The sequence below is a fragment of the Numenius arquata genome, chromosome 4 (genome assembly GCF_964106895.1).
Source record: "Numenius arquata chromosome 4, bNumArq3.hap1.1, whole genome shotgun sequence".
NCBI classification, from domain to species: domain Eukaryota; kingdom Metazoa; phylum Chordata; class Aves; order Charadriiformes; family Scolopacidae; genus Numenius; species Numenius arquata.
The window spans coordinates 38,109,074-38,134,209 of NC_133579.1; the positions used below are offsets into that span (position 1 = coordinate 38,109,074).

The 25,136-nt window shown below is 42.1% G+C and overlaps 1 protein-coding gene across 3 annotated transcripts in view; it reads right to left on the reverse strand.

The window, feature by feature from the left end:
- Positions 1–25,136, reverse strand: part of LOC141463991 (poly(rC)-binding protein 3-like) — a 149,173-nt gene that overhangs the window by 25,565 nt on the left and 98,472 nt on the right. For 2 of the 3 annotated variants that reach the window (XM_074146700.1, XM_074146702.1), the window contains 7 exons: positions 23,256–23,372; positions 17,153–17,284; positions 13,653–13,781; positions 11,344–11,487; positions 6,595–6,636; positions 6,019–6,094; positions 4,148–4,200 (listed from right to left, as the gene is read on the reverse strand). In XM_074146700.1, coding sequence (XP_074002801.1) covers positions 4,148–4,200; positions 6,019–6,094; positions 6,595–6,636; positions 11,344–11,487; positions 13,653–13,781; positions 17,153–17,284; positions 23,256–23,372 — 693 coding nt within the window. The remainder of the gene's footprint in view (positions 1–4,147; positions 4,201–6,018; positions 6,095–6,594; positions 6,637–11,343; positions 11,488–13,652; positions 13,782–17,152; positions 17,285–23,255; positions 23,373–25,136) is intronic. The other variant, XM_074146703.1, reaches the window with a different exon arrangement.

The window sequence follows — 25,136 nt, forward strand, 5'->3', positions numbered from 1 at the left end:
TCTGCAGATTTGTGTGCGTTTCAGTTTATTGGGGGCCCAACATCATCTCCCATCCTGTTCCCTAAAGTAAGCAGTAGGTGGTTCTGGGAGAAATTACTTTTCATGCTCAAAAGTGCCTTGTTCCACCAAAGGTCACACTTTGCTTCTGATGAATATTAAGACTGTGAAGTCTTTCTACTGATTCTTGACCTCATTTGGACAGGTCTACTTGAGGAATCAATTGCCGTTTTCTTAGATTAAGGGAAGACAAAAATCAAACATATCAAAAGTGTTAAAAATTGCTTTTTTTGATAACACACCTCCTTAGACATGCCTAGTTGACAGAATTTGGTTAATTCTGTGTTTTTACTTCGGGCGTTATTTCTCTATTACGTGGGAGGCTCTCAGCAGAAAAGTAAATTTATAGAGGTTGAATCCACAGGTCCCTTACCTTCCGTAGAAGTGCTCTTACTCACACTGTTGCAGGACCTTTCCCAACATGTCTTCTGTGGATTATTAAGTCTTCACCTAACCATTGCTTTTAAACCATCTCAACTGGAAAGTTTCTGAGCCAGGGATGGACTTATCCAGCAGCTTAGTTTTATAAGAACATGGCACTTATTCTCAGGGCTTTTCTGGAAGAGGGATTTCCTGATCCAGGACTGTAGGGAGGGCGAGGCGTGCTTTTCCTGTAATGAGTAGGTGGTGGGTGGCCTTGCAGGAAGTCACAGCTAGGGTCAGATGCTGCCCTAATCTTCTCCTTAAGGCTTCTGTCAATTCTTCCCCCATGCAGGCGGTGGATGGGGGATCTACAAAGAGCTCAGTCCCCTCAGTGGCCGCTGGTGGAAGAGTTAGTGCCACATGGACCGCCTTGGAGCACCACATGGAGCCAACACTGGATTTCGCTGTGGGTGGCTCTGAGAGCAGTTTCCACATGTGAGTCCCTCTCTATCGTTTGCAGGGAAGTACTTCTGACTCCAAGGGGAAATAAAGGTAGTTCTTCGGTATACCATTTCCAACTTCGTTGGATTTTTTCTATGGAGTATTGATCAGATTTATAGCTTTCTGAAAACGTTCTTGGTGTTTTCTGAGGGGGAAGTTGTTTTTATGTTATTTGCCTCTTCCTGTCTCTCCTACAGATATGCAAAATATACATAATTTTTAATGAGACATATTTTTTGTATTATTGGTTTGTTCGTTTAGTCTCAATGGCCATTTTGGGGGATTGGATCACAAAATCCTAAGACATGCTATCTGTGCCAAATCAGCTACACCCAGGGATACCATCCCTTCCATTCCCGTCAGTACCTGCCACTATTATGCCACTTTATTCTGGGATTTGTGTGAAACATACTTCTATTGTGTCACTTCAGCAGCAGCGGGAGGCCAGACAAGATCCCAGCAAGGAAAGAAAGGCAAACAAATGCCCCTATTAGAGGTTTTGATGAAGAAAAGGAGATCCTAGATAAGGACTAAAGTGAGTCTGAGAGGGACCTGGAGAAATGTGCCCTCTGTTCTCTTTTTGGATATACCCACAACTTGTAAGAAAACCTAGAAAGGCAAATCTTTTGAATTTACCATTTAGAGAGGAAGCCTGGGCTTTTTACTTATGGAAAATAGCTTTCTGTAAAATGCATTTCTTTTTTCTCTGGTCTCTCTTTCTTACTGAGCAATAGGTTAGTTGCAATTATCAGCATACTGTATGAAGAAAACAGCATGATGTTGTTACGCTAATTATTAATAACAGAAAAAAAATCTGTTACTGCCTTAATGCCAGAGGGAGTGAGGAAAATTTATTTTAATATGAAGCTATGCAAAGTGTAAATGGGTATTGATATCTACTTTCTGTAGACTGGGCTAAAGTCTGAGCTCTTTATTCTCTTTATATCTGATTTTGCTCCATCAGATTCTTACTGAGGCTTCGGCTTTTTGTGCTTATCGTTATCTTGGTTTTTAAAAATGTGTATCACACATGAAGATAATACACTGACTTCTCTAGTATCTGCAGAGCATTTAGATATTTGCAGGTCTCGTGTTCTTCTCATACGTACTGGACTTTTGCACACATAACTATATATGATGAGAAAGCCACTGAGTTGTAGTAGGGGATTCCTGGAGTCGGGGGAGATAGGGGACTGGCCACAAGCAGCCTTGGGATCTTGCCACAGCCCTGTGCCAGGGCCTGCAGCTTCCTTCACCTTCAATCATATGTATAATCACGGCGCGGCACTGACTGCTGGCCTATCAAAGCCAGGACCAGGAGATGCTTACTGGGAAAGTGAAGTCAAATCACCAGCTCAGGGTTTGCTGCCCAACTGCTGTTGCCTCTCCCGCTCTGACCTCCCCCTGTCCGCAGCATCCGATGGATGGGGCACACATGAAACACAGGCGCTGGTGCCTCCTCACCCAGCTCCCTCTCTGCCCCATGTACCTCCATCTCCCTTGACTCCTCGTGTCCAGCCTGGAGCGGCGATGGGGCCGCTGCAGCCCCAGGGCAGCCTGGCAGGGCACTGCCGACAGCCGGGGGCACAAATAGCTTTCCCCCCTTGCAAAATTCCCAAGTAAACCCCGATGCCCGACGGGACACGAGAGCCCTTCATCCCCTCTGCACAAGCGCACACACACACACACTTACACAGAGCACACATGGGCAGCACTAAGTGCTTTTGGTCCTTTAATGCACACCTTGACATCATAGGAACACCAGAACTCCCTTCCACCCTCTGTGGAGCCCCTGTGGGCTGTTGCTAAGCCTAACCCCACTTTGGCCTTGGTTTTGCTCCTTTAGCAGCAACAGCGAGACATGCACTGTGCAGCCAGAAAAACCTTCTGCTGGAAACAGCACACGGATGCGTGTTTGCTTCTCAGAGGGTAGTGCTGAGCCGGGGCATTTCACACCTCTGAGATGAGAAGCCGATGGGTTTTTAAAATTTTCTATTGCACTACAGGACACGAGGCCACCTTTCTCCCACTCTTTCTCTGCTATGAACCCTGAAAGAAGTGAAGCCAGAAGAGTGACCTTGGATTTATAGCACTGATGACAAGAACAACATCTGCCTGAAAGTGAGATTAAAAAACTTGCACTGTAAGGATAAATACGGTCCTCCCATAAAATTCTCCACATACAATAAATTGGGTTATAAAGCAGGTACTGACAAATCAGCAGGACATCTTTTAAGTAACAGAAAGCTTATGAAATCACTGCACTCATAAAAGATTTACCTTCACTTCTTTGTTATTCTGTATTTTTTTTCTTACTGTAAATCATTGCCACTGAGTTTAATAGGGCTTGCACAATATTGTAAGTATCTCTTAAGTAATATAATTGCTATTTGTGATCCCACTCATGCTTGAAAGCTTTTTTTACTGGAGGGGAAATCTTCCATTTTCCAAGTGACTCATTTGTAATGAAAACTGAAAAAAAAAATCAATTTGCAATGAAAGTGAATAAATGGGGAAGGCATTTTTATATGACACGCAGCGTATCAGTTGGGGATTTTGAGTAGCTGTTTTAAGATTCAGCAGCATATTGCTCATGGAGACTGGGTCCGTCGATCACAGCTGGTCCACAGTTGCTGGAGTAGGAATGTTTTTAGCCCTTGTTTTTCAAATAAACCCTTATATCACACTTTCACATAATCAAAGTCGCTTTTTTGCTTGGAAAAAAATGCAGTATTGAATAAGCGTGGGGTCCAGCGGAGACCAGCACAGCACAAGCCATTGTGGTGCAGGGTCTACAACTCCCTGGCATGGAGGACTCCAGCCCAACACATAGCGCATGGGGCTGCATGTTTCCCCCCCACTTTAAACCTTCTGCTGAGACCGCCCCTGCTAGCGCCAGCCGGGAGATGAATCTCGATTGCTCATCTAATTCCACCACAAGCAGCAGAGACCAAGGCTTTAACATAGCCAGTGAAGCACCACGGCACCGGCACCGGCATGCAACTAAACCAGCAACGCTGGAGACCTGACACAAGAGGGGACGGTCACTTCTGCTGCCTCTGTCTAGCATTTCAATAACCCCTAACACCCCCTCCCCAACAGCCTAAATGCCGTACAGTTTATTCTGGGGACGAGTGTTCACAAATCAGCCAAAGATGAGAGGTTTCCCCTCCGGTGGCAGAGGAGCGAGAGAAGAGAAAGTGATACTGACTATTGGTCCACTTACATCATTGGGAATAGTAAGTTCATGGGAACTGGTTGGAGTAGTGGCATCCAGTCCTATTCAGGGGACAGAGGGAAAATGTTACGCCGGTTGTTTGCACGAAGGGCAAGACACAACAAATGATATTTTAAAGAAGGAAACATACAGAAAGAAGGAAAATAAAAAAAAAAAAGGAAAAAGAGAGGAGCAAAGAAAAATAGAGAACTGCTAGCGAAACAGAAAAGAAAGCAAGAGATGCAAAACTCAGAGGGCTGGACTACTTTTAAATGAGTCTTATTTTAATTAACCTTTAACCCACCAAAGCAATAAATGTCACACGAGATTCCACGAGGTCATAAAAAGCTTCTAGAAAATGAAGGGTTTCCCCTAAAAACAGTCTCTGAAGTTTGTTCTAAACACATCAATTGAGGAATTAATGGATGGCTGAAATTTGACCTGTCTACCAGGAGTTCTAGATACAGAAAATTAAAGTGGAAGTCAAGCGAACAATTAGCAGAATAAAATACATCGATATGAAAAAGAAAAATTAATAAATTAAAATAAGGAGGAGGAAATTAACCTAGGAAAATTTGGAAATTATAGGTGGGATTAGTTGCTGGAAGAAATGTTGGGAAGGGTAATTTTTGAAGGGAAATGTACAAAATACTCTAAGCTGCATACATTTGTTTGTAAATTGGGTGGACAAAAGGAAAATGCTCAGGAAAACTGGAATTACTGCTCTAACACACATTAACATTACAGAAACATACATCTCACAAATATAACCAGGAAAAGATTAAGGAGCAGCATGTTAATGACAAGAATAAGGAAAATATAAAGCTAGGAAAGGCAACTTAGTATTACTTGTAGATATTTTATCAGATACATCATGAAGAAACAAAAGTATATTTTGGATGTCATTTCTCTTTCTCTCCTTTTCTCTTTTTTGGGTTTTTATTATTATCTGTAAAGACATGTCAAAAATACTCATTTCCAACTAGAAAAGATGGAGAAGAAATACTCCTACAAAAAAGTGACTCACCTACATTTTACTTCTGTTTACATTCAATTAAGAGCGGCATATGCTTATTTCATATTGAATATAAAAGAATCAAGTTGCTGACAGAATTTGATGTATGTGATAAAATGTTATTTGCCATACAAAGAATGTACCAGTACATATGTACTTCTGTTTTGTGAAGTTTTTAGATGCCAAGCATGTTGTGTACAGTAAAAATATTTATTGCAGGGTTAACTGACTTCTCAGTCTTGAATCAAGAATTTGGCTTCAGCTTTAATACGTATGGACCAAATTTGCAGTCCTTAATTTAACTAAATTTCCATTGCATTTTGTAGCAATAGCTGCATCTCTAGTAGGAAGAGAGGCACTTATCCCAGCAGTGATGATTGCAGATGCTCTTAAGAAATCTGGCCTTACAAGGAATTTGAGTTTCAGTGTGCCATAATTTCTTTAATCAGTATTTCAGTACCACAATTACATACTGTTTTTCCTGTGTTTGCTTCTTTCTGAACCATGTTACCAAACTGGAAATTTGACAAGATGCACGCCCAAGTACTTCACTCGGGACCAACTGGTACATACTGTATGGTCCACAATAACTTTACAAGGACTGAACAAAAGAAACTCAGGGCTTTTAGCCAATGGCACAAATGAAGCAGTTTTGACTAAATAAATGTAACAAACAAAGCACGTTTTAGTAATGATGAAAGGAACTGTAACAGAGGCATGGGGAGGGGGAGGGGAGAACAGATTAATGTGTAAAAACAGAAGGATTGCTGGTCATTGACCACATTTATTATTAAAATGATGTAATGACCACGGGAAACAAAGCTGTTAAGAAGAAGGACATCCCCAGGGGGTCATGGGTACGTACCAGGGAAACCAGGGGTGGTCTGCCCAAGGGGAGTAAAGGGGGGATGCTGCATAGCCAACTGGTGAAGCTTGGTCAACTGCAGGGCAGGATGGGAAATTAGAACTAACCAATCAAATGGAATTATTTCAGAGCAGAGAAACCATCTAACATGTTCTAAAACCGGATTAATTAAAATTATATTGAAAAAAAAAAAAAGGCTAATCATTCATTCTAATCTACCATAGAGAAAAAAAATTCCAAACTGGTTAAAAATGACATCTCTACTGTTATTACATGTAATGGCTATTGTTAATATTAACTAATTACTGTAGAATTACATATTGAAAGAACTCAAATATATCACATGCAAAAAAAGACAAAGATAACTGTCATTTGTTCCTGGGCCATTGTACTTTCTAGCAATTATTACACAAGGTAAGAGATGCAGCTGAGCTAACACTTGGCTCTACAGTGTGTTCTTCAGGAAAGGTGTCCTTAGGCCGTGTCTTTATTCCTAACTGTAGAAAGCCAATGTTGCCCAGAACAAATAAGAGGGAGAGGAAGAAATAGGGAGTAATTTACATGCGCAGGACTCACGTCTGGATGAGGGATGGCGTACTGCCCCTGAATCGTGAACGCCTGAGAACAAGAAGCACAGTTAAGACAGAGGTCAGTCAGGTGGGACAAGCAGAGTTCCTCTTCTCATCAGAATGGCTCCCCCTGGCTCCCCAGGCAAATGCCACCTGCATCGCTTTCAACACTGAGCAAAGCCTAATTGTCTTGTGCTGCTTGATAATGCTTGGCATGGGACAGGGAGATCTCAGCTGGGCTGCCCGCACACCCTTTGCAAGCAGATGCAACTGCCACTGCCTGAAGTCTGGTGACCCCAGTCCTCAGGACCCCTCTTCAGCCCAGCTCCATCTGCTGGGAGCAGAGCTGGAGACATCATGGGGGCTGAGGAGCATGGAGGGTGGCCCCTTACCCTCCCTGCTGCCGCATCCACCCAGCGCCACTGGTGCATGTGGGGAGATACTGATGCTGGGGCAGCAAGGATGGGACAGGCCTGCCCAGGGGATGTCCTGCCCTGACATCCATCTCCTGACTGCTGTGTGCAACTCTGAGCCACCTCTTCTGGCCACTGACAGTCACAGGTGCTTAATGCCAGCAAACATGTGCCCTGGTGCACCCCACCGACGTCTGTGCCCCAGGCTGCCATGCCAGCGAGTAGGTGAGCACGTGTGCTGGATGGCAGCCTGTCCTGCAGTGCCTTGGCTTGGGGTCAGCACACCAGTTTGGAGATGGGAGCACAATGGGGAGTCCCATCACTCCTGGCAGCACCAGGGTGAGGGGGGGAATCGGAAGAAAGCATGTGAGTGAGGAGGGATACGGTATCACTCCTGGCACCAGTTAGCACAGCCCTTCGTCTCTCCTGCTGGCTCTATTCAACTCTCTATAGCAGCCTACAAAGGAAAAAATATAGAGAGTTTATAACTTTCTATTAAGTCCTGTGGGGCTTTGCTGAAAGGAACGGCATGTCAGAAAAATTTTAATGTGCTTGTGCTTAGACAGGCAGGAAAGCAGAAGTACAAATTATACTGTATAAATATTTGTAGTGGGAGAATTATAAACAGGAACAGAGCTGATTAGCTTAGTTTGCAAAATGCTTATTTGACAAAAGGCCTCTTAGAAAGTAGTGAATCCTCTGCAAATGATAAAAAAATTCATTTAATGGAATTTGGATATTAAAAACTTTAATGCTCCAACTGCTTAATGGACACTTCTGCAGCAGAACTTCCCTTCCAGAGAAGAAATGTTTCATTTAGTTTTAAGTTGTTATAAAGCAAGGCTGCTATCCGGCAAATATGCACATGAGCAGTTTTCAGGCAGAAATGTCTGCTCGGGCTCAATGGGATCATCATGGGCATACATACTCACGTGCATCTACAGGGGATGGCCATTACAGACGGTTTATAAATGACAAGAAAAGGTTCCAGTTCACCAAAACAGGGGATCGCTGCTGTCAGTGGCTCTTAAGCAAGCACATGTTCAAGCAAGAAAAGCATGTGTTTAAGTGTTTTACCAAATGAGGACAACCTTAAGCAAATGTTAGGCTGCTTTGCCGAGTGGGAGCTCTGTGCGTAGCCAAGCACAGGAGCAGCCTCGGGGACGTTAGAGGTAGCAATGGCGCTGGGTGGGAGCTGAGGTCCATGAGCAAACAGCAGGTTTGGAAACCATGCTTTGGTCTCTGAGCCTCTATGCTGGATCACAAGTGTCCTTTCTGATCTCAGCTTTACTTCAAACCCAGCTCAGAGAACCCCTTTTACACGGGTGCTTCCCAAGCAGTAGTCTGCCAGCCAGCAAGAAACCACTGCAAAAAGATCACCATAGAATCACTAATAGAAGTCAGTCCTTTCCTCATCACTCCGCTCCCTCATACTTCCATGCATACATACGAGGAAGCAAACAAACTGCAGAAATAACAAAAATAATTAACATTCAGAGCTCAGACTAGTTTTTATTGGGTTGTCAATGAAAACTGTCAAAGCAGCATGGACCGGATGGGACTTGAATTTTCTTTCCTGGTACGAAAAACCAAGAAAGTTCTTCGCTTATTAGGCTCCCAAAAGGTCATTTGATTGATTTAGGTTGAGAAAAACTGGTTTTGACTGCTTTACCCCTTGGCAGAGGAACTGTGCCCTTCTGTGGCTGGGGCATGCCAAGTCCAAGCCTGGTAGAGGCTACGGAGACATCTGTACTGTAACATTTCACTAAGGACATGAGCTACGGGTCTGCTTCCATCAAAGTCAAGGGCAACTTTCCTACTGACGTACTGACATTAGTAACAGCAGGAATGACCTGGACTACAAATCTTCCTCAATTTAAACCATAAAGGTGCTACGAGACATAAAGCAAAGCTGTACCCTGTGAGTACCCGTCTAAATCACAATGTAGCACAGTGGGTAGAAATTTCCAATTTGTTCTCATCAGGCAGAAGTGCTGGATTTATTTACTTTTTTTTAAGCCACTGCATATGCAAAATATTGGTAAGGAGCAGAGCGGGGCAGGACAATGTTCAGCTTCCTTTTAGTTCTGTCATGCAGTGCAGTATTGAAGAAGCACAAGACAATTAAAAACAATACTTAAAGCAAAAGGACCCCAACTTGTTAAGGCAAACTAGAAATTTGATTTTGCTAGTGTTGCTTGATATACAAGCATTATACAAACCAAAATCTTTCAAGATATCCATGACATCATTTAGAATGGAAAAATAACTTCCGATAGTGTAGCCAAAAGTTTGGGTGGAATTAACATTGCTGATAAAATTTTATTTTTAATATTAATTTCCACTTATGAAACCTAGTTAAAGTGCCTTTCCATACTGACTCCCAAGTATTCCTTAAGAATTTTCTTTAAAAGTTTGCTTATTCAGAGACTAAATTCAAAGCACACAGAAAGTATGTCTCTTACACTCTTTTTCACATCAACAAGGTTGCATTAGAAAAGTGAGAACGCTTTTTCAACTGATAAAACTGGAGATGACAAGCTATTAGATCTTAAAATAGGACACTTTCAATTATTTATACAAACTGCTGAGAGCACTCTAGCAAACGGTTTCAAATATTTTTGACTAATCATATACAGAGACAGTCTTTGAAGGTAGCGGCAATTATGATACTGGTAACATGGGCTGCTGCGTATATACACACATTTCTTAAAGGAAAGCACTGCAGTGTAAACATATATATATATGAAGTAAATTATTCTGAACTTTCAGTCATAGACCAATTTCTGGAAAATTATTTTAAATTTCAATTCAGCCTTGGTCACTAAGAAAGGAGATTTTTTATTTTGAAGACAACTGAGAGTAGTAAACTTGCACACCAGGAATTGAAAGCTATTACATCCAGATTATGAAAATCTGGAGATACATCACAACAGAGTAGAAGGTAAAACCCTGAGACAAAAATTCAGAGAAAGCTCCTTACGAGGTCCTCTCAGAAGAAATGGTGCTTTGATGTATGCTTGAGATATGCAGGAGCTTCCTTACAAACTGGCAGATCGGAAGGCATGGGTTTCCATACCTCCAGTAGTACCAGCAGCACCTTCTGCCCTCTGCCCCACCAGGAGCCCTGTGTACAGCTTCTCATATGACCTCCAAATTGCCTACTGGGGTGACACATGGTCTCTAGGGCTGCTGTGCCCACAGCCCACAACAGGGTGATGGCCTGGGCTGGGCTAATGGGAAGGGAGTTGGGACTTGCCTGCAAATGTTCCATCATGCAGGTGAGTAGCTCTACCCCCTGGGTAACTGCTTAAAAAGGGGCCTTGCTGTCATCTATGGGAAAAGATTTGGCTGGGTAGGGGCTTACTGACAGAGAGGCTTCACATACAGGAATCCCAAGTAGAGAGATGGCTTCCTTCCTCTAGGCCAGATTTAGGAGACCAATTTCCCCTTGAGTTGGGCAGGGCTTGCAGCATCCCACTCTTACACCTTTGCACATATCTGGGCAGTGCTGCTTTTAGCCTCCCATGGTGTTTTTAGGATGAATATCAGCTGTGTTCATTGCTGGCTCATCATTTGCTAAAACGGCATTCTCCCTGAAATGGACGATGGCTGAGCAAATTCCCACCATGTCTTAGTGGCAGGTTGCAGACCCATTTCAGAGCATTATCAAAATACAAGGAAAAGCCACATTGCACACAGGGTTTTAAAGGCAGATAAGAACCCTGACTGATAAAGCTTAAGATGAAGGGGGAATTGTCAAAACTACACTTTTGAAAAAAGAAAGAAGAAAGCCTTGTGTTATCAATCAGGCTGTTGCACGCCATGGTTAGGAAGGTCTGCACTTGCACGTCTGTAGTTCCTGTAACCTCAGAACCCCACTGCTACTTGCTTCTGAGGGACTATAACCAGCAGAAATTATGTGTATGCAAATTTTTACTGCAAAATGTACTATTTGGTCCTAAAAAATATGAAAACTATGAAAGAAATCTTATGCCTTTCATGAGCAGAGACATCCTGCTGTTTGATCATCTCTGAAAAGTTGACAAAACTGCTTATACTGCTAGTGTAGCTGCAAATTAGGAGTGAAAAAAACAACCCCTACAATAAGCAGTTTTTTCCCATTCAGGGAGCATCCGATTTGAACACCCCTCATTTTGTAGAAAGTAAACTCTTCTTAATTACAGAAGTTAATTTTAAATCTTGGTAAAATACCAGTTATCACAACTTTGCATCGAGTTTGCAATGCAGTGTTCTCCTTTCCTGCAAACTGTAAGCACACAGAGTAGACAAAGCACATCAATACTATACCAGGCAAAAAAGAGTAAATGTTGAAAACTAACAGGCGCTGGCTGAGGTTGGGCCAAGACGGTGTGGTTTCCAGCTGAAGCCAAAATGGTGTCTGCTCTTACCTGGCCACCTGCAAAAATGATAGGTGCAGAGGCAGGTTTGGGACGGTAGGGGATGGTGGCACCTTTGGGTGGGGACTGCAGACAAAAACACAAAGCGATCAAAATGCAGAATGAAGCAGAACTTGTATTACAAAATAATAAATAAATCACTCCTTATCTTGGTCACCTCAGACAACAGGGTGTGCAGCTAACCCAGCCCAGCCCACACCACCCTGCCCTCCACTCCATCAGCCCAACAGCAAGCCAGAGGTCGGTTGCCTGGGTTTTGAGGGGAAGAGCTGAGGTCCCACCTGCACAGCCAAAACAGGCAGTGCTGGCACTTGTTGTTTCATTACCACCATCGTCAGGTGAAGCTATGAAGTTTCATTAAGCGTGTCAAGGCATTTCAGGAAACATGGGCACAATTTTGAAATTTGTTGATGTTTTGGGAGAATCCAGCCTGTGCTCTCGCTTTGTTAACACAGAGCACATCTCCTGCTTATCGATCTTTCCTACACTGGTACACATTCAGCTTTCTTGTTTTACCAACTCAATTAAGTCAGCTGTTCAATTGCAAATGACCAGCCTGATCCTGCCTTTCATCTGACTGAGCTGGAAGGTTGGAGAAAAATCCCGCCAGCTTCAGCAGGAGCATAACCGCCGCCCTTGTAATGCATGGGAATAGAGTTTGTTCCCTGTAGCCCAAGGCAAGGATCCCATGGGAAAATCCCTGACCAAGGCCAACTTTCTCCTCATAAATAAAGCAGAAGCACCTGCCTGTAAAAAAGGCTTCAAACTGTCTGTGCAACACCTAGCAGAATGGTGCCCTGGTGTCAGTGCGTTAATTACAACTAAAGAAGGTAACGACAATACCACTTTCATTAATTAATGTCATATAATTAGTTATTTCATGTCAATGAAAGTGTTTGTTGCCAAATTAAACGTATGCTGCAAATTAAAGCACATTCATTTTCCAAGTTATTTAAATGTTTGAAGAAACAAACTGTAGTTAAGCCAGTGTCATCTTAATGCTGCTTGCTATTTGACTTACATTGAAATAAAGGGCTTATAACGTCTAAACTAGTTATTTAAAAAGTGGCTCTACCTGTGGGAAAATAGGACTGTGTCTCTCCGATTTGGAGAAGTGGCTTCTCTCGTCTTCTTTAGCAAATAACTATTTATTCCATGGATGTCACTTGGACAATAGACTATACACTGTATTCACAGAACTGATAACTACTGCCATCACATAATTCATTTCTAACAAACTAAAATTATTTTTTAATATTTTCTTTCTGTTCTCGTGCATTTTTATAAAGAAATTCCTTCCTTACAGCAGTGAAAAAAAAATGAAGCAAGAGTCACTTTTCCCCAGTAAAACAATGGGGATTTATTAATTTTTATACTTTTATTTGCATTAGGCTGTATGACATGTTGATGCAAAGGTTGTGTGTCATTTTGATCCATTCCATACTTCTGAAGAGCCAATAGCCGTAGTGCTGTCTAAACACTCTGCTGTTGCTCCCCTTTTTAAAGAATAACAGAAGAGCAGGGTGTCAGAGATCATAATGACACAGCCCTTGACTAGGCTTAGGTAAAAAACCAAACCAAAAATCCACAGAAAATTTTCCAGCAGAAAATCTGATAAAAGCAGGGATGTTTAAAAAAAAATATGCTCACTTTGTCAAAATATTTCATTTTGATTTGCTGAACTACTTTTTTTTTCCAAACTTCTATTCAACTAAATCAGTTGTGAAATGTACTTGCATGAAACTATGGGCATTTTTAGCAAGGGTTAAAATGCCCAGATTTTTATATAAATTAATTTTGTATCATTTAATCTAAGAGCTAAAAAACTGGCCTTAACATTCTGGCCTTATGCAATGACCTGACCCTAAGGAAGCAAAAAGTCCTGGTAAATCTAAATTACGCTAGTCAGAATTTTTTATATTTAAAACAATACCTACATGTTTTCTGTCCTATTCTGCATCAGCATAAAATGCCTTTCTCTCCGAAAGGGCTGCAGCTCCACACTGGACCTGGTTTGTTACTTGCCAGTGTCATGAGGGCCCCAGTCTTTGATTGCTAAACCCTGCTGTGAGAGGCTCTCAAACACCAGGAAAGGCACATTCTAACAGAGTCCTCTTGAAATCCCTGGCACGGGAAGGGCAGGCAGCACGCCTGGGGAACCCACTTTAAAAATTAATGACATGTTTGAGCATCTTCTGGGTGAGGGTTGGTAACGCCAAGCGCTCGCTTACCTCCAACATAACCACGCATATTTGTTTCACGCACTGGATGATGGCGTCGGGGGTGCCTGATATAGTCACTGCGCGCTCCGTCGAGTTTGGCAGCATGTCCCCCGCGACCTGCACCTGGGCTCCTGTGGACTTGAGCAGAGACAAAGCAAAGAAAGTGTCACTGTCAGGCAGGCGACCTCTCAAAAGGCCAGACACTTCTTGAAAGCCAGTGATGCACCGATGTGATGGAGGGGATGTGCCTCTAAACTGTTTTATCTTTCCTTCGCCAGACACATGATAGAGTGTGTATGCAAATTCATGCCCAGACAGGATAATTGGGGTCTGGCAGGACATGGATTTGCCTGTTCAAGCCAATTTGCAAACACTCCCACCCATCCTAGGAAGATTAGTCCTCAGTAGCTGTTAACAAATCAAACCGTGACCTGAATTTCAGGACAAGTCTTTTAACCCTTTCAAAGACAGACAGTTGCAATGCTGACTGAAAAATGAAAAAGGTGAAATGAAGTACTAATTAAAAAAAAAAAAAAAGGAAAAAAGTGCTGACAACTGAAGAAGGTCTGCTAATCAAATAAGTTGCAGATAAATGGCTCTTTATTCCACTGATGGCTGACTTGTGTCTCTGGATGAAATTTGGGGCTGCCTTACGCTCTGGAATATCTCAGGATGGTAAAGAAGCACTTCAAAATTATAATTAGTGTTGATTAAATATATGAATATCATCAACTTTTATCTCATTAATGAAGCCAAGGAGGTAAAGAAGGTAATGAGCTATTTTTTTGTTTGTTTTGTAGTTTTGTAGTGGTTTTGTTTTTTTTTTAATTTGATCTTGGCACTAATGTATCTTAGTTAACCAAAAAAAAACTCAAAAGAAAGAAAAAATACATGAGGCTAAAACAATCTCTGGCACTATTTCACCAACATCCTGAAAAGGCCTTTCAGTCAACAGAAAGAACCCCAGGCACCTCATATTAACACTTTCACATACTACAAACAAAATCTATTCCTGACTGTTACTGCAATGCAATATTTTGGGCTTTTTAAAAAAAGTATTTTCAGTATCCATTGACTTTGTGTCAGTCCGCAAGGAGTTAATTTGTTTTCCTGCTGGTTACATACAACACATGCTATTCTTCTTTCCAAAGACTGATTAAATTACTGATTGCATCTTCTGTTCACCAGTGCTGTTTAAGGCCAGAATATCAATTCCTTGCTCTATAATAGGCTTTGGAATTTTGCCATAATTTGATCAATCAGTCATGCTTTTCTTTTCTTTTTTTTTGGTGTAATCTTATCTTGAAAATAGTACAGCAACCCTACATGTTGTTCCTGGATACATGACTGAACACAAAAGACGATCCCTCGTGCAACTGCTGTGCAGTGTGTTGAGTTATGATGAAATTAAACTACATCTCGAGATGGATGTTCTTTTTTTTCTGTTTGATTGTATTTGCTGTTTAACATACAGTTCTGGATATCCGTACATCTAGCACAAAATACTCTGCCAAATACTGCAGTTATTTATGAATTTGCTTCCAATGCCCGTGTTTTTTATTCTTTGACTTTGGTCATGTATCAGCAACAAAAAAATAAGTAACATTTTGTCCATTACCCTTATACTTCAGAAAACAGGCATTGTGACTTCGTGCTACATTAGCCTTATCAAAACACCTATTTGGCCAAACACTATCCTCTTACCTCCTTCTACTAGACTAGTAGGTAATTGCTTCTAAAACCATGCACACCAGAGTAATCACTTCAGTCACTTAACGTACACAGACCAATCTCACCTTTAAAAATGTATGTCCTAAAAGCATTCACTCAGCGCCCTGGATGAGGTTACCAATATTCAAAATAAAATCCAAAGTATCAACAGCTGTAAAACCTAGAGCTAAGCACTCAACAGCACATGGTTCACACTCATGCCTGCTCCTATTTTAACACAGCTAAGAAATCAGCTCGATTCCCGCTGCCCAACAGCTCTCTTGGACACCTAAGGGATCTGGAGGTCCAAGAGAAATCATGTCTCCTGGCTGAGGTCGCCTCTGACCGTGTAGTCTGACAGTAGCTCTGCCTTTTCCAGTGGCAAGGCTTTAGCCTGCCTTCGCCTGCTGCCTGCCAAGGCAAGAACATGCAGCCTCTTGGCTTCCTCATTCACCCAGACACCAATGGCTGCGAACACCAACAGTCCAGTGGCCATCCAGAATCTGAGCCAGAAATGTCCCATGTGTCAGGCAAACTGAACACCTTCCTTCCACCCAGGAAATGCACTTCCACACACTAGTACCTTCTCCCATCCATACAAAGTTCTCTGACGAAGCTTTTTTAGGATTAAAGAAAAAAAGAGAGGGGTTTTCCTATGACCTTAACATCTACACAGAAATAATGTTTTCTTCCCCTCAGTATCATCAAGTGACTCCTTTCTCCACATCTCAAGAGCTGGTTTGACCATAAGGACTACCGAGTCCAGCATAGCTCCCAGACTCTTTGATGAAAAATAAAGCAAGAGCATTCCAAGAAAAAAACCCAACTGATGTGTAATTGCCTTGTATTTGCAGGTCTCAGCAAGCACAGAGACACTTTCAAATGGCAGGGCTCTGAATTGTTTTTCTACGAGTTTACAGAAAACAACCTAGGCATGTTTTCATGAACACAGTTTACAAAGCAAGAGGCACATGAAGGAACAACATGCTGTTTGCATGGCAGACTTTGAAGCAGCTATTGGCAGCTCTGTTGGCTACTGGAAGCGGTACACGCTGGTTTACTTCCCTGTTCGCAAGGACAGGAAAAGCCCTTTCAGCAGTGGTCTTCAGAGGGAACTTTCTTAAAAGTCAACAGGATGAGACCCCTGACAGTTCTCTGTGCTCACCTTTCCTTCGAGGGCCACCATAAACTAACATTTCATAGCAAATCCTGGACATATAATTTTGATCAAAGCATTTTCCACTCCTCCTTGACATTTGGTTAAATTTTCTTTGATAGAAAAACATCTGATCACTTTTTTTCAAGTTTGAAATGAAACTTGAAAGCTTAATTTAACCTGCTGCCTTGAATCTGCATTTTAGATAAAAAAGGAAGTTTGAATTTGGTAGAACCTGTCAAAACCTTGTTTTGACACAGTCAAATGAAAAAAAAAGGATCTGCATGTTATCTTGATATTCAACATCTCACCCCATGTTGGGATGAATACAAATGTAGAAGGAGTACTGTCACTTTCTCCTGAATAAAAATCCATTTTTCTTTGCTACGTCTTGCCTCAAACACTAATGAATTGTAAAGCTGTTTCTTTAATTCATGTACGGTCATTAACTTCAAGGAAGGTAGAAGGGTACAGCTGTGCTGGACCTCTGCTTCCCCCAGAGTAAGTTTTTTCACGCAATACATGTTCCCCTTCGTGTAATAAGCGAAGTGCCGTGGATGGTGCTGGCAGGGCACGCTCTTTTAAATGGCCACAGTAGGATGCCAAGCTAGCCAGTGGTCCTGGTAGACATCCCAAGACTTACCTCCCTGATTTCTTTGATTTTGGAACCTCCTTTTCCTATAAGAGATCCACACTGACTTGCTGGGACGACGAGCCGCAGCGTTACAGGCGGTTTGCTTGTCACCGTGCTGTTTGTCATTGAAGTGTTTATGTCCTGCAATCACAACGTCAGTGAGAATTAGCGGAGGGTTTGTCATTCCTGGTGAGCACTGAAGGGCCCAGAGGAAATGCCCGAGCTGTTCGTAGAGACCTGGGGAGTGTGCAACGGGTCATGCTTTGTTTCTGTTGCAGGTAAAGCCTGTGATACGCCATAAGCACGAACCACACAAGCGGCTTGTGCCAGAGGAAGGGACCCTTTTGCTGCCTGGCCTTGCAGGTCCACGCTACGGGACCAGAGGAGAGTCTCTCAGGTAAGGCTAGGAGGAGGAGGAGGAGGTGGTATCTGTAATTTAGACCAGCCGAAGCATATGGAAAAGACAAAGAGGCTTTTGAGTTCACAGGCCCCCAAATCCTGATTTGGTCTCTTTTCCACCATCTCAATTAGAACACTTCTACTAAATTATACGTCTTTACATTTCACACAATTTCTTGTCAGGTTTGATATGAAGAAAAAAGGTTAAAAAAGGGAATGACAAAGAATCTGTGAATAATCTGAAGCAGAGAAAATTTGATTATTTTGATAAATATTTTGCTGCCCCCCAGGTTTAATTTCTCTTTTGTAGCAGATCCATAAATATTTGTAGCACTACGTAATTTCTAAAATCTTTTCCATTACAGCTGTATAACTAGTGTACAATGAGCTCAGCAGAACAGCAATTACCTGTATCCAGGTCAGGTAACCTATATCCGTGTACCTCGTTATCCAATGAAACTACACTATATGTTCTTATGAGCATTTCAATATACCGCTTGCTGCAAGGTTTAGATTGTTTAAATATATTTTGTTTGTTCAAAACTTCTATGCAAGACAAAACAATCCCTCTAGAGTCTTCATCACAGGGGAAAAGATAAAGCTTATCTTCCCACCGATCGAGGGGATGCTGTTGAAAGCACTTAGGATCACAAAAAAACCAGCCACAAGCTGCATGGCACCTGTCCAACAACTCATGAAAATCTCAATGGGGTTTGCTAACACTAGCTGTGAGCTGAGAAGACCATCTTATCCATCTGTGAGGTGGCATGGCACAGCTATTACACCCTTCACAAAAATGCTACCCAAAAGATTAGAGCAGGAACAACAGCAAACATGCATTTTCATACTCATTTAACTCATTTATGATGCAACAAGAATTCCAACAGACAGAACTGATGTGACTCCCTACATTCTTAGTTATCAACGCCACCGCTTATTAAAAAAATAATAATAAAAAAGTGTCTATACTGTGTGATTGGGAGCTCAAATTAAAAAAAAAAAAAAAAAAAAAGAGAAAAAGTACTTTAAACAACTGTGCATGCCTTGCTGAACCAGCATGGGAGCTCAGTGACACCAGCGCTGACTCCTACTGTACCTACACATTTCTGATGGCAGCATTCTCACGTCCAATAAAGGCTCACTGTGACCTTGCTTAGCTTAAAAGAAAAGAAAAAATTCCTGAACGGAATGAGGCATTGCTGCACGCCACAAGACAGCTATCAAATCATTCCTCTGCCAGCCAGTAACTCATATTTTGTTTAGTGCCCGTGTCAGTGAGAGATTGCAATCCAAAATAAAGCGAGAGGGAAAACTGATTTTTGCAGCACCCATGTATCTGAAATAAAGCCCAAGTCATGCCCATTTTTCAGGTGGTTGATGACATCTCACTATGTCATGTTTGTGTTCAGTTGGAGGCACACGATCATCCAGACGTAGGTAAATAACCCTCTTCAGCCACCCAGCACAACCCTGATACTGTCTCCTACTTCCATATCATATCTGGCCTGTCCTGAAAGACTTCACTGCACTTATCGCTTCCAAAAGCACTTCACAAAAATTGGAAGCTGCTATTCTCTTTATTTTCTCCTCATCATTTAAAAAGAGCAAAATCTAAACATGCAGCCTCAGCAGCACAACCGTAACAGTATCAGTCCAGCTTAAAAACAGAACAAAAGAGAAATGAATGGAAAAAAATACCCTCCAAAACTGCAGGCTCCCAAGTAGGGTTGGCTGGCAACTTTCTCACAGAACAGCTGTTTTTCAAACTGGGTGATTCCTATTTCTTTAACCTCTTACTGTCTGTGGCACTGCATCCATTTCCTTGGGGCTCTGGCAGACACTAGAGCTGAACCTTGCGTGGCTTTCTGCCCCCTTGCCTGGGCTGCTCCCCAGCCAGGATGGGCTAACTGGGAAGCGGAACTGGTGAGAAAGCCAGCTCCCAGTGTTGAAACCTTGCAGCATCCTTAGCTCCTGGCATCCCAGAGTCACAGTGTCTAAGGCTTCCCAAGGCAAGCAAACCTGGCAGCTCAGAAATCTACCAAACCTCTGGGGGAAAACGTATCATAATTCTTTTTTGCTGGTTTCTAAATGAAATGCTAAACCTGCCAATTTCCACAGCAAATACGATGAATCTGTGAGGTGGTTCCTCACTTGGTAATGACCACCCACAGTATTTACCTTGGTTGTAGCAGCAGGAGTTAGTATTTGTCAAAAAGGCACCATCTCAGTTGCTTTTACCACCTTGCCTTTATCTCCTCCTTTTTCCTAAAGCTGAGTAATTTCTTCATAAATGTTTGCAAATGAACAAGGATCCTGACAAACTTTTTCTTCTTTCTTTGGAGAAGGTCTGACCACTGAGCTCTGCCTGCTGGCTTTTCCAGCACATAACTACCACTTGCTTCCAGTGGATTATGCATATTTATACTCAAAACCAGAGCTGCCCCACTCACCAGCGAGCTTACAGCTGCATTTCTTGGGTCTCAGCTTCCAGTCTTGAAATAACTGCTCTAAAATGTCCTCTCTTGCGACTCCAGTGGTCTGCTTGGGTTAGTGCCATTTTTAACAACACTCTTTTTCCTCTACAGTGAATACTTTAGTTGTTTATGTAATTACCTACCTAGCTTGTACATTCATCATCAGGCTGCTAGAAGATCAACTTTTATTAAGAAGGTTGTCAGAGCAGAATGATGTCAGGCTGCAGAGCAACCGCACAGAGACCACTCCTCCCAATCTTTCTTTTTTCTATCTGACACATTTTGAGATTTTTGCTAGCATTAGAAAAGCATTACAGGGCTCCCATGTCTTCCTAGATGTGCTTATCCGTAGCTACATAGCTGTAGCTTGAAATTAAGGTTTCAAGGGCTTCCTGTCAAAATGCTTCACGTGGGTATGCATAACAAATACCAAAAAATCCCTCAGAGATGCAGTCTCACACATGCATCCTTTTTGTTCTGTTTGAAGGTAGCTGCGATAACCAGACATGGGCCAGGCATTGTCTTTTCTGGGATTTTCGATTTTTTGAATGGCTGAAGAAATCTCCAACAAAAAGATATGCATGAAAAATACCATGTGGTAGCTAGCTCATTTGTAATTTCTGAAACAGCACTTTTTTTTGTCTCCAAAGTGTTACAGTTACCTCATTTTATTGAACAGGAATAATTACAGGAAACCTAACTGATTGTGTGAGACATTTTTCTTTACCACTGTTTTTTTAATATACCAGAAGCCAATTATATTAAAACTAAACACAGATATTGCAGAATATATAACCGCAGTACCTGATCTGCAGGGAGTGCCAATACCCCTTTGCTAATATCCACATGAAAAGTCCAGACTACCCTCTAAAATTTACAAGGGTAAATATGCATAAAATCCAGTCAGATGCCTGAATTTCAGATTTCTTTGGTTATTGCTGGTTATGGCACTTTCCAAGACTATGGTGTGTTGGATGGTGGGGTGGGGATCCGATGCTGTGCAGTATTCGATGTCTTTATGGGAAATGCAGTGTTATTTCCACTGGGTTCTCGTTTTGGTGGAAACTGGCAGGGATTACCTCTGTTAATGATTCCCTCAGCATTTTTCACAATAAGGCCCTAAGCAGAAAATGTTTTTTGTGTAGACAGTAGAGTCTGCTCTCTCCAGGTCTCCATGGATTAGAGGGTATGGTACCATACATGAAGCTGCCTCTTAAGCCAGAAGAAACAGGGATTGGTACAAGATGTGTAGGAGATAAAACTGAGAAAGAGATGACAACAGGTGGTTTTAAAACTGTGCTGGACAGAATTACTTGTGTGGTTCTGCAGGATTCAACCTCAAAATTATTATTATCTCATTAATAACTGGTAAGGAAAAAAACTTAGTGTTCTTATAAAATGTACCATGCCACAAAATCAGGGTACTTTATCAACATGTTGAAGGATTAGAATATCACCCAGGAAGATCTGGAAATCCATGAAGGATTGGAGAAATCTAAATGGGATTCACATTTGCAGTATGAAAAGAAGGGTCATTTTTCTGCAAGCTGACAGGAATGTCTGCCGAGACCAAAGAGGTTCCCATGGAAAACATCGGAGCAGGAGCTGGGGATACCCACCAGGCACAGCACGGTTGAGTGCAAAACATTACACTAGAAGGAGGTGGAGCATTTCCAGCTGTGCTAGGGATATGGTAGGATGGTAAGTAGGGCAGGGGACTGTTAGCACCATTTAATAAGGCCTTGTGGAACTTCATTTGCAACCTGTCCACAATTAACATGCACATTTAACATAAAATGTAACTAGAAAAAGGCAGAAAGGGACTACTCGAGTCACGAGAGGGGTGGGGAATGCATCTTCTGAAACACTGAGGTTGGCTCACTTACTCTGGCAAAAGCAAGGGGGTGAGAGGATAAAACGGGTCTCGAAAAATAAGTCTAAGAGGGGAATCCTGAGGGATGGAAAGTCAAGAATTATTTAAACTAATGGACAGTGCTGGCACAAAAACAAAGTTGCATAAACTTTGTGAATAAATTCAGGTGAGGAGTGAAAAGAAGGTGTCTAATTGTCAGAGAACTGAGGTTGTGGATCCAATATCAGGAAACAAAAAAAACCAACTAGTTTTTGATCATGCTGTGAAGGTGCAAGCTGCAAGACATACTGCTTATGCTAGAAGACAACTGCATCTGATGACCCACAAGCTCTTCTAGTCCTGTTGCTCTAAATATGAACAATTCTCATGGGTAAATAAAAGCACACACTGACATTTCTATCAATACCAGCATCTCCCAGTGCTATGGGGAGATGTGGAGACTAACCTCACTGACTCAGAGAAATAAGTATTCTTAAGAAAGGGATTCACATTCCTCTAGTTTAATCACTGATGGAGAGATAGAGTTGCTTTTTCCTGCTGCAGGTAGTTCAGCCCACCTGTCTGCAGGCTCTTCCTTTAGGAGAAGGTGAATTGCCTTCTACCTCTGTCTCTCCAGAGAGGACAGGAGAGATGCCTGGACTAGACACATGATTTTCGAAAGTAGAGGGAGTTAAATACCCTCCTGAATGACCAGGGTTTGTGTTCTGCTGTCCCTTCTGTGAGGTTTCCCATTAAAGCGGTGACCATATCTAATTGTAGTTGGTTCATGAAACTTGAAGAGATCCCAGCCCTTTAGGTACGTATCTGCACAGAACGGTTATTCTACGGTAAACTGAGCTCTTGCCTCACTTACTCTTAGTGCCTTTATTTTAATTATTTTTAAAAGCCAAGTTTTAAATATGGTATTTCGTAACTGGTAATCATATGGTTTGTTTTTAAAATAAAAATTTTCCAGTTAAATGAGTTATATATTCATTTTGACATATATAAAATTTACATCAATACCAAATGGAATCATATAAAAGCAGAGCTAAAAGTTAGGCAATTATTCTTTTCAAATCAAGCCCACAATGGGACCAGAAATTTTCCAAGACATTTTTCCTACCATTAGTGCACATTACTAGAAGCAATCGCTTTTCCCTGAAGCCTCCAAAAAGCAAAAGAAATGATCAAACAGCTTGTAAATTGACCCATTATTTTTCTTCAGCGTTACTGCCAAAAGCATTTATAAAAATACAACCATTTTCATTGCTGTTAAATAGAACATTAAACAAATCATATTTAACGTTAAAGCAAACATGAGAAAATTCAAACAGTGTTTGTATTTCAACTTGAAGAGAGAAAAAAACGTATTTTATTTGCTTACCTCTTCAAATTTTAGTGCAATCATAGAAAAAGCTTTAAAAATCGCATCTGTTGGGCCTGTTATTGTCACAATTCTCTCTGGACAGGAGCCTTCTGAAATATTGATTCGAGCACCACTCTGTCAAAAAGAACAAATATTTTTCAAATTTATACTTCCCAGGGAGCAAACTAAGTAGGATTAGGGATGTAGTTTGGGAAGGAATATCTTGAGGCACCTAATTCCCTCCCCTACAATTGCAACCCCAACATCATATAATTTCAGCATAAACTGATCACACTCCAAAAATTCATCTAACTGCAGGAAGCCGGATTCTGTCTGGGTAAATACACGGCCTTCATCGCCATATGCAAATAGCGACCCCCATAAACATCTCCCAGGAAAGCTGCACCTCCCTGGTTTGGAGGTGCCAGGTAGATCGAGCCCAGCCCCCAAACTCGATCTATCTGGTGAGGGAATTGCTTTGCACTGTGGAGAAAGTTCCTTATAGATGTATCTCAAGTGAAGGCAGTCAATTAACATGCACTGAACAACCCTTTAAAGGAGTAGCAGTAGGACAGGCAACAGTAATAGTGTTATCTCCTTCAGGCAAGGAGCCTGTTGGAAGGAGTTAGAAAACCATAAATCTTGGAGACAAGCCAGAATGGCTCTCAGGTATACTTAGTCCCCTTTATATCGCTGTGGCAGTGCAGACAAAACCCCTAAACCAGATGTAAATATAATTAAGAGGATCTTGGTGTAGATAATGATCAAATTCAGTTCAGGTAAGACCCACTCTATGCTTTCCCTGAGGTTTCAGGTGCGGAAATGTGTTAATGCAAGTCACTGGAGCCTCAACTCATCCACAGGCACCGATCTTCTCAAGGATCTAGGCCTGTAGCAAACATGAGATAATTTGGGTTAATTTGCCCCTTTTCCTTCAGGGTTACCACAAATCATCCGATGTGTTGTGCGTCTGAGCGCTTAAGCATGTGCTTACTGCTGCTCAATGGCAAGATATCCTATTTCCCCATATGACATCAACCAAATATAACAAGAGAAAACCCAACACTACTGATCGGAGAATCTTGTTGCCATGGACTGGGCTGGCAGACGTACTCAGCGTTCATAGATAAGAATGCTTCATCCCTGGAAGAGTTCAAGGCCAGGCTGGATGGGGTTTTGAGCAACCTGGTCTAGTGGGAGGTGTCCCTGCCCATGGCAGGGGGATTGGAATGAGATGATCTTTAAGGTTCCTTCCAACTCTAACCATTCTATGATTCTATGATAAGAAATGGCAGCAGGCACTTCTTCTTACAGGCCAACCAGAGTGGGACTAGCCCTCATCAAACACCAGCACTGGATCAGGAAGGAGATCAGGGCCTGGGGCTCGTTCAAGCTGGTGGCAACCTCTGGCCACCACCACCACACACGAACCCAGGGCCATGGGACTCAGCCTGGCAGGGAGCATGCCAGGAGCCATGCTGGGCAGAGCTGCCCACAGCAGGCAGGCCTGCCCGCCTCACTGCTGCCTTCGCCCAAAGCATGGCTCTTCTGGACCCACGGGAGCTCGTCTGAAAGATCGCTCCACCGTGGGTCAGTGGCAGCCAAAATTCACAGATGTTACTCCTCCTATAGATGATTGGTCACAGCGGAGCTATGGCATTTAAAATGCTATGTGGTGGCCTCTGTGTTTGTGTAGGAAGTTAACAACTGCAGGGCACAGAACCAAGGTTTTTGTACTTTTCTTTAGGCCTGAAGTTGTCTCTGACATTTCCTCAATGACAGAAGAAGACAAAGTTGCATTTCATTCCATAAAGATGGCATGCAACTTGCTCCATCTGTCAGGAAAGTGAAAATAAAGTTCCATTTTCCTTTGAAAGAAGTACTGAAGGAGGCAGTCAT